Below are 15,033 nucleotides of genomic sequence, written 5' to 3' on the forward strand. Positions count from 1 at the left end.
CATGGACAAATTGTAGAAGATTTGAAGTTGTTCTTCTATCATAACAACAATCGACAATTGAAGTTTATAACAAGAAAAGGGAACAATGCTGCACACATCCTTGCAAAGCTAGCTTTAGGCTTTGAGGAGGAAGTGGTTTGGATTGAGGAGGGTCCAGGAGAGATTTTGCAATGTATTGATTGTGAGAAATTGTAATGGATGTTTAAGTCAATGGATTGAGATGAAATGTTTTCTTCAAAAAAAAAAAAGGTAATTTTTTTTAAGATACCTAAGATGCAAGCAAACATGAATAATTTATGGACAATGAAATTATTTAATACTCATTAACCAAATAACCATATATAAAGTGTTAGAGTTTTAATATAGGACATTATTAATGATTATGAATACTAAAGTCTAAGTTAGTAAGTAGTAGCAATCACTCAAAAAAAAAAAGTCGTAGCTATCAACATCATAAATATATTATAATTAAATATTTTGTAATGAGTTAGTTACATAATCCACGTTAATAATTCACTTAATTTTAATTTTAATAATTTAAATAATTTTTTTATTAATTTATATGTCAAAAAAATAAATATGAAATAAAATTTCCTAGGTAATGTAAGAACGACACCGTTTAGAGTGAAATAGGATCTAAATGACGCCGTCCCTATTACTAATTCATTGAGTGCTGAGTTGTCATTTCATGCAACTCAGTTTTTTTTTTAAATAACCCATGTTGGAACGACGTTATTTAGCTTTAGTTTCAAGCCAAATAGAGTCGTTTCAACACAATTTCTCCAATGTGGACGCCCCTTCTCCCTCACTCTCTCATTCTCCCAAGTCCCAAGTCCCAAATCCCTCTGTCATGCCCCTGATAAACCCTAGAAATTTCCAGCGCCTCCGCCTTAGCTCCCACTCGCTCCACGGCATGATGCCTCTATATCTAAGGTACATAATGTTATTCTCGTGTTTTTCCTTGAAAAAAAATGCAAAAAAGTCAAGTGATTTAGGAAACTAATAGATTTACCAAAATCCTCACTCAAGTGCTTTAATCATGATCTTTTCCACTCAGTTCTTGCCTGATCTCAACTTTCCATCTATTTCTTATAGCCCTAATTTCATAGAAAGATCGTAAGGCAGCTCCCAAGTCCTAGCCCCTCCACACGATTTTTTCCACTGCATCTATGGTACAAAATCGCCCCACTTTACATTTATTTTATTTAGCAAATTAATTATTACATTATTTTTTTATTGTGAATCCAACTAGGGTTTGGATTAAGTTAATTGTGTATCCAGTTAGGGTTTAGATTAGTTATACTATATGATCAGATCTTAATCATATATGATCATGTATCTTAATCAGATATTTTTAAGCCTCACCATATGCTTAATCATGTATCTTATATATGATCAAATCTGGTAGTAAATACTCGAATTATTTATCATTTAGAAAAATCTACAATATTCTTGACTCTCCCAATCTAAGATAAACAAAAACTCTAATTTAAGAACCCTTAAATTAATTTTGATGAACCTAAGTTAGTGCATTTTTGTTGAACTGTTTTTAGCTTGTTATTATGAATGGCATTTAGCTGGTTTTGATCAAATTTAGTAGCTAAATACTCAAATTATTTAGCTTGTTATAATCAAATCTAGTAGCTAAATACTCTAATTATTTAGATTGTTACTGCTTTTAACTTGTTATTGAGTAGTGTGTAGTTGGGAGAATGATAAATATTGAGTAATTGTGAATCTGTTTTTAGCTTGTTAGGTTAATAATTTGTTTTTTTAATATGTTTATAACTATTGAGTAGTGTGTACTTGAGAGAATGATAATCTGTAATTGTGAATCTGTTTTTAGCTTGTTAGGTTAATTAATTTGACTTTTTTAATCTGTTTTAGATGAACACTTCAAAAGAACCAATTTCGGGAGACTCTTACCACACATAATGCTAATGATTTAACACAAGGGTAAGGAATTCTTCCACTCTCACCCAATGTAAGTACTAAATTGAGTGGTAGTGGACCTAATAATGGTAGAACTAGGTAGGTCAATAGTTTGGGAACACTTCATAAGAATACTAAAAGGTGATCCACCTAAACCTAGGATTGTATGTAATTACTGTGTTGCTTCGTATACATGTGATGCGAAAGCCAACGATACAAAACCCATGAAGTATCACATTAAAGAATAATGTAAGAAATGTTCGTTTAATAAGATGGATAAGTCTCAGACTACTTTAAGTTGGAAAACCAAGGATGAAGGAAGTGGTAGGGGGGGACTTGTTCCTATAGTATTTAGTGTTAAGGCTAAACAAGCCTTAACTGAGATGATTATTCTTGATAAGTTGCCCTTTATGTTCGTTGAAGAGGAGGGTTTAAAAAATTTTATGTTTGTTGTTCAACCTACGTGGGTAGGGATCCAATCTCGTTTTACGATTACGAATGATTGTTATAATGTGTATTTGAGGGAAATAAAATAAGTTGAGAAGTGCTCTTCAAGGGTAATTGATTTTTCACGGATATATGGACATCCGTGCAAAATCTCAACTATATTTGTCTCATTGTCCACTTTATTGATGATGATTGAAATATACACAAGAGGATCCTATCTTTTTCTTTAGTTGAAAATCACAAGGGTGATACACTTGGTAAGGCCATAAAGATGTGCTTGCTTGATTGGGGGCGACCAAAAATACTTGCAATCACTCTTGACAATGCAAGTTCTAATAACGAGACGGTTTCTTTCTTTAAAAAGAAAACCAAGCATATGAGGGATACTGTTTTAGAACATAAATTCTTGCATGTTCGATGTTGTGCCCAAATCTTAAACTTGATTGTCCATGAGAGGTTAAAAGAAGATGCTGAGTCCATTGCCAAGGTGAGAGATGTTATGAAATACGTTAAATCTTCCCCTCAAAGGTGGAGTGCATTTAAGTCATATATACAATTAGAAGAGATTATATGCAAAAGTCATGTTTGCCTAGATGTACCAACTAGGTGGAACTCCACTTATCTTATGTTGGAGAGGGTTAAAATATTCCGAAAGACTTTTGAACGGTTAGAGGAAGAAGATTCAGAGTTCCTTCCTAGTATTGGAGATGATGATGATGACGACGATGATGATATGATGAGGAGAATGTAAAAAATGTTAGGGCCTCCCAACAATGATGATTGAGAGATTGTAAGATTGTTTGTGAAGTTTATTCAACTATTTCATGATGCAACTTTACATTTCTCGGAGGGTCAATATGTAACTTGCAACTCTTTTTTCTTTTTTTTACAAAGTTAGTTACAATTCAAGATGCGACTGACATGGAGTATGAAGAATGAAGCCCCATAGTGGGATTAATGGCAACAAATATGATGAAAATTTGACAAATATTGGGACAACTATGATAATATGAATATGTTATTGTATGTTGGGGTTATTCTTAATCATTGGTACAAGATGTGATATCTTAAGTTTTCATTGGAATCAATGTATGTCCATGATCTAATAAAAGCGGTTGATTTGAGTTTGAAGGTGACAAATATTTAACCCGTATGTATAATGCATATGTTGAAATTGAAAAAATGAACAATTATGGTAAACAATATTAGCACACAAATCCCCCACGTGAAGATGTAAATACAACAGGTGGTAGACTTGAGGATGGAAGGTACTGAGGTTGGCCCTATTTAAACAACGGTTACAATCGGAAAATTCTTTGGAAATCAAGTCAGTGGTTGATAGATACCTAGTTAAAAGCTGTAAGGAACAAGATGCGAATTGGCATTCTAAATTGGTGGAAAGTTAAGTCAGTTAGATATTGCATACTTTCAAAAGTTGCATGTGATGTTCTTGCAATACTATTATCTATAGTGGCCTCTAAATCTGCACTTAGCACGACAAGTAGTGTACTTAATCCTTTCCGAAGTATTTTGTCTTCAATGATGGGAGAAAGCCTCATTTGTACACATATTGGCTTCGATCTCCTTCTATTCCAATTAGCCTTAAGGATTTAATTGACGAGGTGGAAGATTGTGAGAAGTAGTTGAATATCGGTATATAACAAATTAATTTTCTTATGTATCTTTTCATGATTCATTGATTTATATTTTATATAAATTTATATAATTTGTTTTTTTATCTTTTATGTATAGAACTTGTTGGGGAGGTTGAAAATTCTATAGAAGCGTCAAATACAATATCTACACCCATTACAGATGATTGAGGTGAGAAGAATATATTTCTATGCTAGTTATTTTGGTTAGCATGTAAAAAAAAATCTAAACTAAGATAATTTTTTGGTATGTTTTTGTAGTATCATTTTTGTGACTTGCGGAGACTTGGAGTTTGAGTGTGGGCCTATGGCTTCATTGTCATTTAGTCATTTGTTTTTATTACCATTTAACTCATTTGTATGTATGGATTGTAATAATTTTTATGTGTCAGATGCCTTTACTCTTTTTTTGTTCTTTTTATTTATCTGAAATTCAGAAGATTAAGGATTTTTTTAATTTCTTTTTCTCTATTTTTGGTTTTCTTTTTTGGATGGATATGGTCCATATAGATAATTTTAATGTATATTTTTTTCCTTTTCTTTTATATTTTTTTCTTTTATCTAGAGTTTGGATGTTATTAATTTATTGGCATATTACATATTTTTCAAGTTTTATTTTTTATTTTTTTGTATGTAAATAAACATTATTATTTATTGGATTGAAAATAGGATAACATGTTCTTGGCCTAAAAATATCATTGTAGCACCGAAAAGCATAAACTGACCTATTTGATATTGGTAGGGCTGTACAAAAAACCGATAAACCGACCTAGACCGACTCAGACCGGCCGCCGGAGCTCGGAACCGGCCGAAACCGGTGAAGAACCGGTCGGCGTGCGGCAGAAAATAGTATAAACCGATATCGGCCGGTTCGGCGTCGGTTCGAACCTGGTTCAAACCGCTGAACCGGTCGATTAAAGAAATGTTATTTTTTTTTTATATATTCTGTATTCAAAACGACGCCGTTCCACTTAAGTTTAAGTGGAACGGCGTCGTTTTAAGTCTGCAGTTGTGTTTTAACATAACTGAAACGACGCCGTTTGTTGTTAAACTAAACGGCGTCGTTTTATTCTTAACGTATTAAAAAAAAATTAAGTAGAACGACGCCGTTTGGTTTAAACCAAACGGCGTCGTTTTGAAATTAGGTCGTCTTCTTCCTCGGGCGTCTTCTTCCCAGTGACGCATCGCCGTTTTCATCCCCGCTCTCTCTCCTCTGCGACACTCTCTCTCTACTCTCTCAGACGAAACTCGCCGATGAACCGACCGTGAACCGCCAGAGAATTGCCGGTGTCGAGACGGCCGGTGTTTTTCTCCCCATCGATCGATTTCGGCCGGTTTCCTCCCCCAAAAATAAACTATCGGTCGGCGTCGGTTTTACCCCAAAACCGCGCCGATACAGTCGGTTTTCACCCCTAGATATTGGGGCAGACCAAACGGACCGATGGTAACCTTTCGGTTTAGAATGAAAAAATTAAAAAATGGTAGACTATTGGGATCAGACCGAATTTATCGGAATATGTTTGGATAGTGAGATGAAAATTTTTAATTTTAGATAAAAGTTTAAAATATTATTTTTTAATATTATTATTATTTTAAGATTTAAAAAAATTAAATTATTTATTATATTTTATATAAAAATTTAAAAAACTATAATAAAGAAATGAGAAAATTTTATGTCTTATATTGTTGCCAAAATGTGTCTCAGCCACGTTCTCGAGAGTGGATCTGAGAGTTATGCTAACCACGTGGCATCCACAGACCCAAAATAATAGGATGAGGAAATGTACACGTGCAAAATAGCCCCTCGCATGGTTCGACACCGTTTCACCGCACCTCACGGTCAGGACTCAGGACTCGGGCACTATCGAAAAGAACAGCGACTTTTCAAAAGTTGGAACTACCAGTACGACTACTACTACATTTACATAGCATCACTCGGAATATACAGCTCCCTCTCTCTCTCTCTCTCTCTCCAATCTCTGGTTTTGATTTGGTAACCTCGAGCAGTCCTTTTTCTGTAGATCTCGTTTCTAGCAGCGACCAATCCTCGCTCCGCCACGCAACTCGAAATTCCGATCTCAGCCATGGGTAATCTCATCGTATCGGTGGTTTGATATTTTGTTTTCTTCTTTAAAAAAACTTCTTTTTATTTGGAAATTTTGATCTGCGTCGAACGGAAATTCTGTGTTTGTTTCTCGTTTTCAATCGAAGATTTTGAGATTACCTTCGAGACTGCGTTTGATTAACATTTTGATGCGTCTTATCCATTGCAGCTGGTGAGAACCCTTTCAAGAGCATATTGAAGACGCTCGAGAAGCCAGGCGGTGGTCAATTCGGCAAGTACTACAGCTTGCCAGCTCTAGACGATCCCAGAATCGGTTAGTGTTTCTGAATTTTTTTTTTTCCTATTTTCTGTTTTGGTTGTTGATAGAGTTGGTAAGAAATGGATGGATAAGAAATGAAAACAATATAAACTTTTCTTTATAGTTTTTTGAGGCCGAATTAATCCATTGGACTAACTTCATTAAAAGCTTTTGTTTTCTCACTTCTCACTAATGAAATAGGGAAGGCTTTGATTGAAATTCTGTACGTTATGTTCTTTCAGTTCTCTTTGGAGCCGATCGGATATTGTAATCTCTTTTTTTATCCATTCTGGAAAGTGTAGCGTTAGCATGATTACGCTAATATTTACTTTACTAAATATCATTAATGATGTAAAGTAAATTGCTCAACGTACTGTAATAAAAATGGGAATTTAGACCAAATGTTAAAACATTAGTTGTATTGACATCTTGTAAAATTCGTTTATTTATTGCGACTTAATGAGATGAAGAGTCTTATAGTCTTTTCTTTTTCTTTTTCTTTTTTTCTTTTTTTTTTCTTTTTTTTTTTAACTATTAATTGGTTGTACTTTTTCAGTTATATATATTTTATGGACTGGGCTTTTATGCAGAGTTAATAGGGGTTTGATGATTGGATTGATGTTTGTGCGCAGATAAGCTCCCATACTCTATTAGGATACTTCTCGAATCAGCGATTCGTAACTGTGATGAGTTTGAGGTTAAGAGTAAGGATGTGGAGAAGATTATTGATTGGGAGAACACCTCTCCCAAACAGGTTGAAATCCCATTCAAGCCTGCCAGAGTGCTGCTGCAGGTGAGCTACATAATAGATATTCAATCTCTTTCTTGTAAGATTTTCTGAAATGTTATCTATGAAAGGCTATAATCATTTCATTGTAAATCTTGTTCTCAGGATTTTACTGGGGTTCCAGCAGTTGTTGATCTTGCTTGCATGCGGGATGCTATGAACAGGCTTGGTGGAGATTCTAATAAAATTAATCCATTGGTAACCTATCCATGGATAGATTCTGATTGGCATTTCTAGTTATCTGCTTGTTTAGCACTTCTCTTTTCTTTTCCTCCTCTCTTTTTCTGCTTCAATGTTTATGGGGAAACCCCAACTAATACATGGATGTGGTTTGAATTATTTTTTTATTTAGTGCTAAACGTTTTTAAGCAATGCTAATGTAATTAACAAAATGCAGGTTCCTGTAGATCTTGTCATAGACCACTCAGTTCAGGTTGATGTGGCAAGATCAGAAAATGCAGTGCAAGCAAATATGGAATTTGAGTTCCAGCGTAACAAAGAAAGATTTGGTTTCCTCAAATGGGGATCTAATGCATTCCATAACATGCTCGTTGTTCCTCCTGGATCAGGGATAGTTCATCAGGTAATTTCATTATTTGAGAAGTGCACTTCACTCTGTTTATATGTGTGTATGTGTGTGTGTGTGTGTTTGTGTCTTTTGTTCTGATTATAGCACCCGTTCAGTTTGTGAAAACCAGTTTGGTTTTTTATCTTTCTGCAATTCTAGTCACCTGCATGAAATGTGCTTTGTGATGTTTACTTGCAGGTCAATCTAGAATACCTTGGCAGAGTTGTGTTCAACACAGATGGCATGCTTTACCCTGATAGTGTTGTCGGAACAGATTCACATACAACAATGATAGATGGATTGGGTGTCGCTGGATGGGGAGTTGGCGGGATAGAAGCAGAAGCTGCAATGCTTGGCCAGGTAATACAGTTTGCTAAGAATGCTGTATCTACTTATTAATACTAGAGAATGAAATGTTTCTTAAATCACATATTTAATGGACATAAATGCATTACTTGCTGCATATAGGCATGTGGTTTGTTGCTTCTTTCATTGCTTATATTAATATAGTTCTTGAGGATGTATGTGTGAAAATGTACTGTGGACTTTTGTTCGACTGCATTTCTTCTGAAGTTTTTTCTCAAGATATCCATTTTAAGTGTTCCTTCTCAGCAGATACTTAATTGTACTTTTTTCATTTGTATGCAGCCAATGAGCATGGTCCTGCCTGGTGTGGTTGGTTTTAAATTACTGGGAAGACTGAGAGATGGTGTAACAGCTACCGACTTGGTTTTGACAGTAACTCAAATGCTGAGGAAGCATGGAGTAGTTGGCAAGTTTGTGGAGTTCTATGGTAACCCAACAATTTAATATTGCTAATCTTATATTTGATTTGTTGGCAGTGTCATTGTTTCCTGTTTTGCTTATCTACCTAAGATTAGAGTGGGTCTTTACCCTCTTATGCAGGGGAAGGCATGAGTGAATTGTCACTAGCAGATCGTGCAACTATTGCGAACATGTCTCCTGAGTATGGTGCAACAATGGGCTTCTTTCCTGTGGATCATGTCACCCTGCAATACCTGAAACTGACTGGCAGAAGTGATGACACTGTAAGCCCGTGTTTAAGCAATTTTAATTGTTGTTTATTTTCAGAATAAATGACTTGTAAATTTTCGTGCAGATTGCTATGATAGAATCCTATTTACGTGCTAATAACATGTTTGTGGACTACACCAAGGTAAGCTATGCATACAACTTATGTTAGAGAACATTCATGCAACAAATCTACTGATTTGGTCTGATGCTAAATCAATTGCCTTAACTCAGCCCCAAGTTGAAAGAGTTTACTCCTCCTTTTTAGAGCTTAATCTTGAAGATGTTGAACCTTGTATATCTGGTCCAAAGAGGTACAATTTTCAGTATATGTTTTAGCTTTGAGTCACATTAATTTCTCCATTTTCAATCCGCCATGGTCTTCTCAGAATCTGATTCTGCAGGCCACATGATCGTGTCCCTCTGAGAGAGATGAAAGCTGATTGGCTTGCATGCCTTGATAATAGAGTTGGTTTTAAGGTGAGATCTTTTCCAAACTCAAAGGAACTTGTGATTGATTGTTAGGGTTGCTTGGAAATCATACAACTACATGTGACCATTGACTCTCCGCTGAAAAGTTATTACAGAATTTTGTCTCTTGGATCTGCCAAGCATTGCATACGGGGAATGAAAATTTGTAACATTTGAGACAAACATCAATCTGCGTTAATGGAGGGTAAAAAATATCCATATTTTCTCTATAGCTTCAAAACTTGAAAAAAACACAAGCAAATAAAACCCTCTTCCAGAAGCTTTTATAAGGATGGGAAGCTTATAAAATAAATACTTCAGAAAATGGTTGGGATCAATAGGCTCAATTATCTGGGAATGCTCTGACTTCCACCCAAAAAGGGTTAGTGATATTTCTGGACTTGCTGGAAAGAAAGAGTGGAAAATTGTGAAGCTATAAGGGAGGAGCAGCAGGGCAAGGCTTGATCCATCCACCAACCCTAAAAAAATGTGATTGTTGCTTTGTTTTACAATTTCCTCGCACAACCCATAGGATTTTTGTCAATGATTTCTTTACTTAGGTTCCTTACTTTGACTTTTGTTAGCATCTGTATACATGCACTTTCCTCTCTTTCTAATTCCTCTTGTCCGTGGTAAATTTGGTATTATACACGTCTTATTTCAGTTAGTTACTACAGAACTGGTTCTGAATGTTCGCTAGTGTTTTCCTTTTAATATAACAGCCATAACCCCCATCTTCTCTTTGTGCTTACTTTTCTTGCATGTTATAACAGGGTTTTGCTGTACCAAAGGAATCTCAGAATAAGGCTGTAGATTTCACATTTCATGGGACCCCCGCACAGCTTAGGCATGGGGATGTGGTTATTGCTGCAATCACTAGCTGCACTAATACCTCAAATCCTAGTGTAATGCTTGGAGCTGCACTAGTTGCAAAAAAAGCCTGTGAACTTGGATTGGAGGTTAGACGTCTCAACTTTTTGCTGCAGTTAAAAAATTGTGTTTGATGAATTGCATTAGGGTGGGTCAGTATGAGCCATGCTAAAAGACGTCATATATATATATATATATATATAACAAAGACTTGGTTGGATGCGGGGTCTACTTCACTAGGGCCAATGAATTGGACGAATGATAACTTGGGGCCATTAGGTTGTGAGTTTACTATTTTTTTTTTAAACTTGGACTATCATGTGACTGATGATTTTGGTTGAGATTTTCATTGTATGCTTTGTTGTTCCATGTTACATGTTTTGCATTCAAGGTAATATTGGGAAATTGTTGATGAAAATGATGTTCTTTATATTTTTTTAACTTACATAAGGTGGTATGATCTCTTTTTAGGTGAAGCCATGGGTTAAGACAAGTCTGGCACCTGGTTCCGGCGTTGTAACCAAATACTTCCAAAGGAGGTACTTTTTATTGATCTAGAACATCGTCTTCAGAATAAACACGCACACTTAAACATGATTCCTGAGAATATTTTGTCTTCAGTGGCTTGCAGAAGTATTTGAATCAGCTAGGGTTTCATATAGTTGGATATGGTTGTACGACATGCATTGGGAATTCAGGAGATCTTGATGAAGCAGTGGCGTCAGCAATTACTGAAAATGGTAGACATTTTCTTGTGCTTAGTGCTTGTTTGAATGCTATCCATGAGATTTTTTTAGTGTTGGAGTACTTATCAAAAAAGTTTTTTCAAAATGACGAAGTTGTTGATCTTGTACATAATTCCAGATATTGTAGCTGCAGCTGTATTGTCTGGAAATAGGAATTTTGAGGGCCGTGTGCATCCTTTAACAAGGGCTAATTATCTTGCTTCACCTCCCCTTGTGGTTGCCTATGCTCTTGCTGGGACGGTATGTTGTTGCTTTTATTTTTCCATATGCACTTGGGGAAGTATCTCTCTCAATTGGGGACAATGATGCAGGTAAATATCGATTTTGAAACAGAACCAATTGGATTGGGGAAAGATGGAAAGAAAATATTTTTCAGGGACATTTGGCCATCCAATGAAGAAGTAGCTAACGTGAGCTGCTCAACCTGCTTAAGTACTAGATTTGCATTCAGAGGAGGAGCTTTTCAAAATTCTGATTTTCTTCTTATATTGCTGTTACTTCAGGTTGTACAATCAAGTGTGCTGCCCGATATGTTTAGGGCTACATATGAAGCAATCACCAAGGGAAACCCGATGTGGAATCAATTATCTGTACCTTCTGGCACTCTCTACTCCTGGGACCCAACATCCACATATATACATGAGCCGCCCTACTTTAAAGAAATGAGCATGTCTCCTCCAGGCCTTCATGGAGTGAAAAATGCTTACTGCTTGCTCAACTTTGGCGATAGCATTACAACTGACCACATCTCACCAGCTGGTAGCATCCACAAAGACAGTCCTGCAGCCAGATACCTTCTGGAGCGTGGGGTTGATAGGAGAGACTTCAACTCTTATGGAAGTCGTCGTGGTAATGATGAGGTTATGGCAAGGGGCACTTTTGCCAATATTCGTCTTGTCAATAAACTATTGAAAGGAGAAGTTGGGCCAAAAACCATTCATATTCCCACTGGCGAGAAACTATCTGTATTTGATGCTGCCATGGTAACTTCCTCTAAACATATCTTTTTGGCATACAGTCAGTAGTGCAGATATACCAGCCTCTTGCACAAAATGAAAGTTGCAAGGAAAAGGTGGGCGTGAAACGAGTAATAATCCTTGATGGTTGCTCTACTTGGGCTCCAGCTGATGCCATTGAAACTTGCCTATCTGATACATAGTTTTATCACTGAATCATAAGTTGCCAAGTGATGTTTATTCTAAGATAATCTGGTTTATTGCACAGCTCTCCATGTGCTGGATGACGTTTTAACTCCCTGCAGGACCTATAATTCTCTCCCAAAACTGTTTTAATTTGATAATTCTGATTTCTAGCTTCATATGTTTATTAATTTTGCTCATTGAGTTTTTCCTTTTTAAATAATGAAGTTCTCCTGATTGAATTCATAACCATATGCTTCGGTTCTGTGATTTATTTCATGTACAGAGGTACAAGAGTGAGGGGTATGAAACAGTTATTTTGGCTGGTGCCGAGTATGGGAGTGGAAGTTCTCGTGATTGGGCTGCCAAGGGGCCAATGCTACTGGTATGTGGCTGATAGCATTTCACTCCATTCCTTTCTTTAGTTGGCGTTTGGCTTTTGTATAACAGAGACTTAAAATGATAATTGGTGCCAGGGTGTGAAAGCAGTCATAGCAAAGAGCTTTGAGCGCATTCACCGCAGTAATTTGGTGGGCATGGGTATCATTCCACTATGTTTTAAGCCTGGGGAGGATGCTGAGACTCTTGGGTTGACTGGCCATGAACGATATAGCATCGATCTTCCAAGCAGCGTGAATGAAATTAGACCTGGTCAAGATCTTGCAGTAGTTACAGACAATGGAAAGTCCTTCACTTGTACCCTAAGATTTGACACAGAGGTAACAGATTAGACTTGGCTTTTCTCATTTTAATCGGTCTAACTTCTCATGAAAGGTCTGGTTAATTATAATTTCCCATCCAATATAATCTTTTGGTTACTTCAATGTAGGTGGAACTTGCTTATTTCGATCATGGAGGCATTCTACAATACGTCATTCGAAACTTGATCAATTCTCATCATTAATCAGCCACTCAGGTTGATGTTTCCATTTCTGTTTCCAGTTTCTTGTGCTGTCCAAATACTGCCATATGGTTTTGGAAACAAAGAACGTTGTTTCAATTTTGGAGCACACCCCAGCAAACTTATGAATAAATGGGAACTGGTGGATATATATGCAAGTGTTTTTGGCATTTTCATATCATTTACGATACAAAATTTCCCATAGTATCAAGCCAGTGTTTAAGTTCTTGATTTTCCATATTTGTTTTGTTTCAAATTTGCTTTAAAGTTTACTTCCACCGGTAAAAGGGCTCCTGATGGCACTTTTCATTTCGAGTATTCAAGGCACCATATATTATTCGTTTCCAATTTAGAAATTCTAAGGGCCATGGCTCTCCTCGACCTATGCTACTACTTTTATGCACGCTTAACGGTCCGTTGTGACCCAGAAAAGCATCTTGTTTGTCATCACCTAATTAATTGCATTGCAAACTTCTTATCCATCAAGTAGGAAGTGGTCAAGTTGTGGTCATTAAGTTTTATTCAAACAGAAATTGTTGATGAATTTATCATCGAGTTTCATTTTAATGTTCATAAACAATGCATTTAATATTCAATTCGAATTTATTACAGATCTACATTTTTTTTTTATTCCAGATCTACTTAATTCTTGATGGACTCGGGTCCAGGTCATAGTCCGGACTAACTCTCCAGGTTGTAAATTTGGATACCCAGATCCGCACCTGGATGAATCGTCCTATCCGAGTCTTGTTAGGACACTAATGCCGCACCATCTAGCAACTTCGTTGGATGTGGAAACCTCTCTCAGGACATTAAAAACTCTTTAAAATAGGTTCCGGAAAGATGCAAGAGGAGAGAAGATGTGGAATTTTAACAAAAATCTCATCACGTAGAATGTAGTGCATACAAAAGCAGGACAAATAAAAATGAGTAATGTTAGGTATAAATTTTAAATAGACAAGCTTCATATAAGCTCTTTGTACACAAGTGAATCCCACTAATTAAAAATAGAAAAATGCTGCAGGCAGTTGGCTGGTGCAAGCGCTGGGTAAATGGTGCTGACGTGAACAAAACAAAACGATGCCGTTTTCAACTTTTTGTTTTGTTCGTTTTCTTCGACCCCTCTTCCCCTTTCTCTACCCATTTGCCCCATCCATTTTTACATTTCTAAAATGTAATTTCTCTCACTCCAAGCCCTTCCGTTTCTTTGAATCAACTTCTAAATGCAGAAAACACCATGAATTCTACTCCAAAGTCTCCATTTTTTCACTTCCAAGTATAAAAGGTTTCTTCCTACGATCATCTTGGAACATTCAAACTAACAAATTCATTAACCTTAAGAGAACCAATCTCTTTTCGATTTCAACCAATTCTTCGAGATTTCGATTTCAACCAATTCTTCTGTTTCATTCATTGAAATCTCAACAATAGAAAAATTCCAAGATTTATTCATATCAAACAAAAAGGAAAATCCATAATTCTCAAGCTCAAATCTTATATCTAAGAATGACAAAACCCATGATTCTTACCTCAAATAGCAAGCTTTCCAGACTAAAAATGAACTCACAAGTCCCAAAATCTCTTTGCAATCAAACCTAGATTCACGCTCTTAAAAAATAAATAAATTAATAAATAAAATAAAATAAACCTAACATAAAAAATTTGTGACTAGTTGAGAGCAATTCCAAGACAAAAGAAACTGGAAAGGCAGATGGGAACAAGGTGGAGAGGAGATGGGCACCCAACGCAGTTGGATCTAGGTCTAGGTTTCAATCTACTGATGGTTTTTTTTTTTTCTAAGCTGCAGATGGGTTTCAATTGACAAAGAAAGCTTGGCAAATGGGTTTAATCTTTGGAATTCTTTTTTTTTTTTTTCTAAGCTACAAATGGGTTTTGATTGAATCAATTTCCGTTTCTTTGCAAGAAAACTCAAATCCTTGCCTCTTGTTCTATCTAATTTCTCTCTCGTTTTCATTTTTATTTTATTTTAATATCAACTGACGTGTGTCAGCCAACTGCACGGCGTTTACATGTGGAGAGTATATATAGAAGAACTGTTAAAAATAATTTTTTTTACAAAAATTTGCACGAGACTTATCTATTTGAAACTTATACAAATCATTTC

At 36.0% G+C, this 15,033-nt stretch overlaps 1 protein-coding gene across 1 annotated transcript; it reads left to right on the forward strand.

The window, feature by feature from the left end:
- The first annotated feature begins 5,935 nt into the window (after positions 1-5,935).
- Positions 5,936-13,144, forward strand: LOC108980770 (aconitate hydratase 1). The gene is made up of 20 exons (XM_018951776.2): positions 5,936-6,119; positions 6,305-6,409; positions 7,027-7,187; positions 7,287-7,379; positions 7,579-7,764; positions 7,948-8,109; positions 8,398-8,542; positions 8,656-8,798; positions 8,870-8,926; positions 9,016-9,095; positions 9,186-9,261; positions 10,026-10,211; positions 10,594-10,661; positions 10,744-10,862; positions 10,987-11,108; positions 11,180-11,278; positions 11,372-11,851; positions 12,294-12,392; positions 12,484-12,726; positions 12,837-13,144. The coding sequence occupies exons 1-20, from the start codon at positions 6,116-6,118 to the stop codon at positions 12,909-12,911; spliced, it is 2,703 nt and encodes a 900-aa protein (XP_018807321.1). The 5' UTR covers positions 5,936-6,115; the 3' UTR covers positions 12,912-13,144.
- Positions 13,145-15,033: the final 1,889 nt, after the last annotated feature.

This window comes from Juglans regia, chromosome 11 (assembly GCF_001411555.2).
Source record: "Juglans regia cultivar Chandler chromosome 11, Walnut 2.0, whole genome shotgun sequence".
In the NCBI taxonomy this organism is placed as follows: Eukaryota; Viridiplantae; Streptophyta; class Magnoliopsida; order Fagales; family Juglandaceae; genus Juglans; species Juglans regia.

Coding starts and splice junctions, on each gene's coding strand:
- LOC108980770 (XM_018951776.2), top strand. Junction 7,188..7,286: donor CTGCCAGAGTGCTGCTGCAG/GTGAGCTACATA, acceptor TCTTGTTCTCAG/GATTTTACTGGGGTTCCAGC. Junction 10,662..10,743: donor ACCAAATACTTCCAAAGGAG/GTACTTTTTATT, acceptor TTTTGTCTTCAG/TGGCTTGCAGAAGTATTTGA.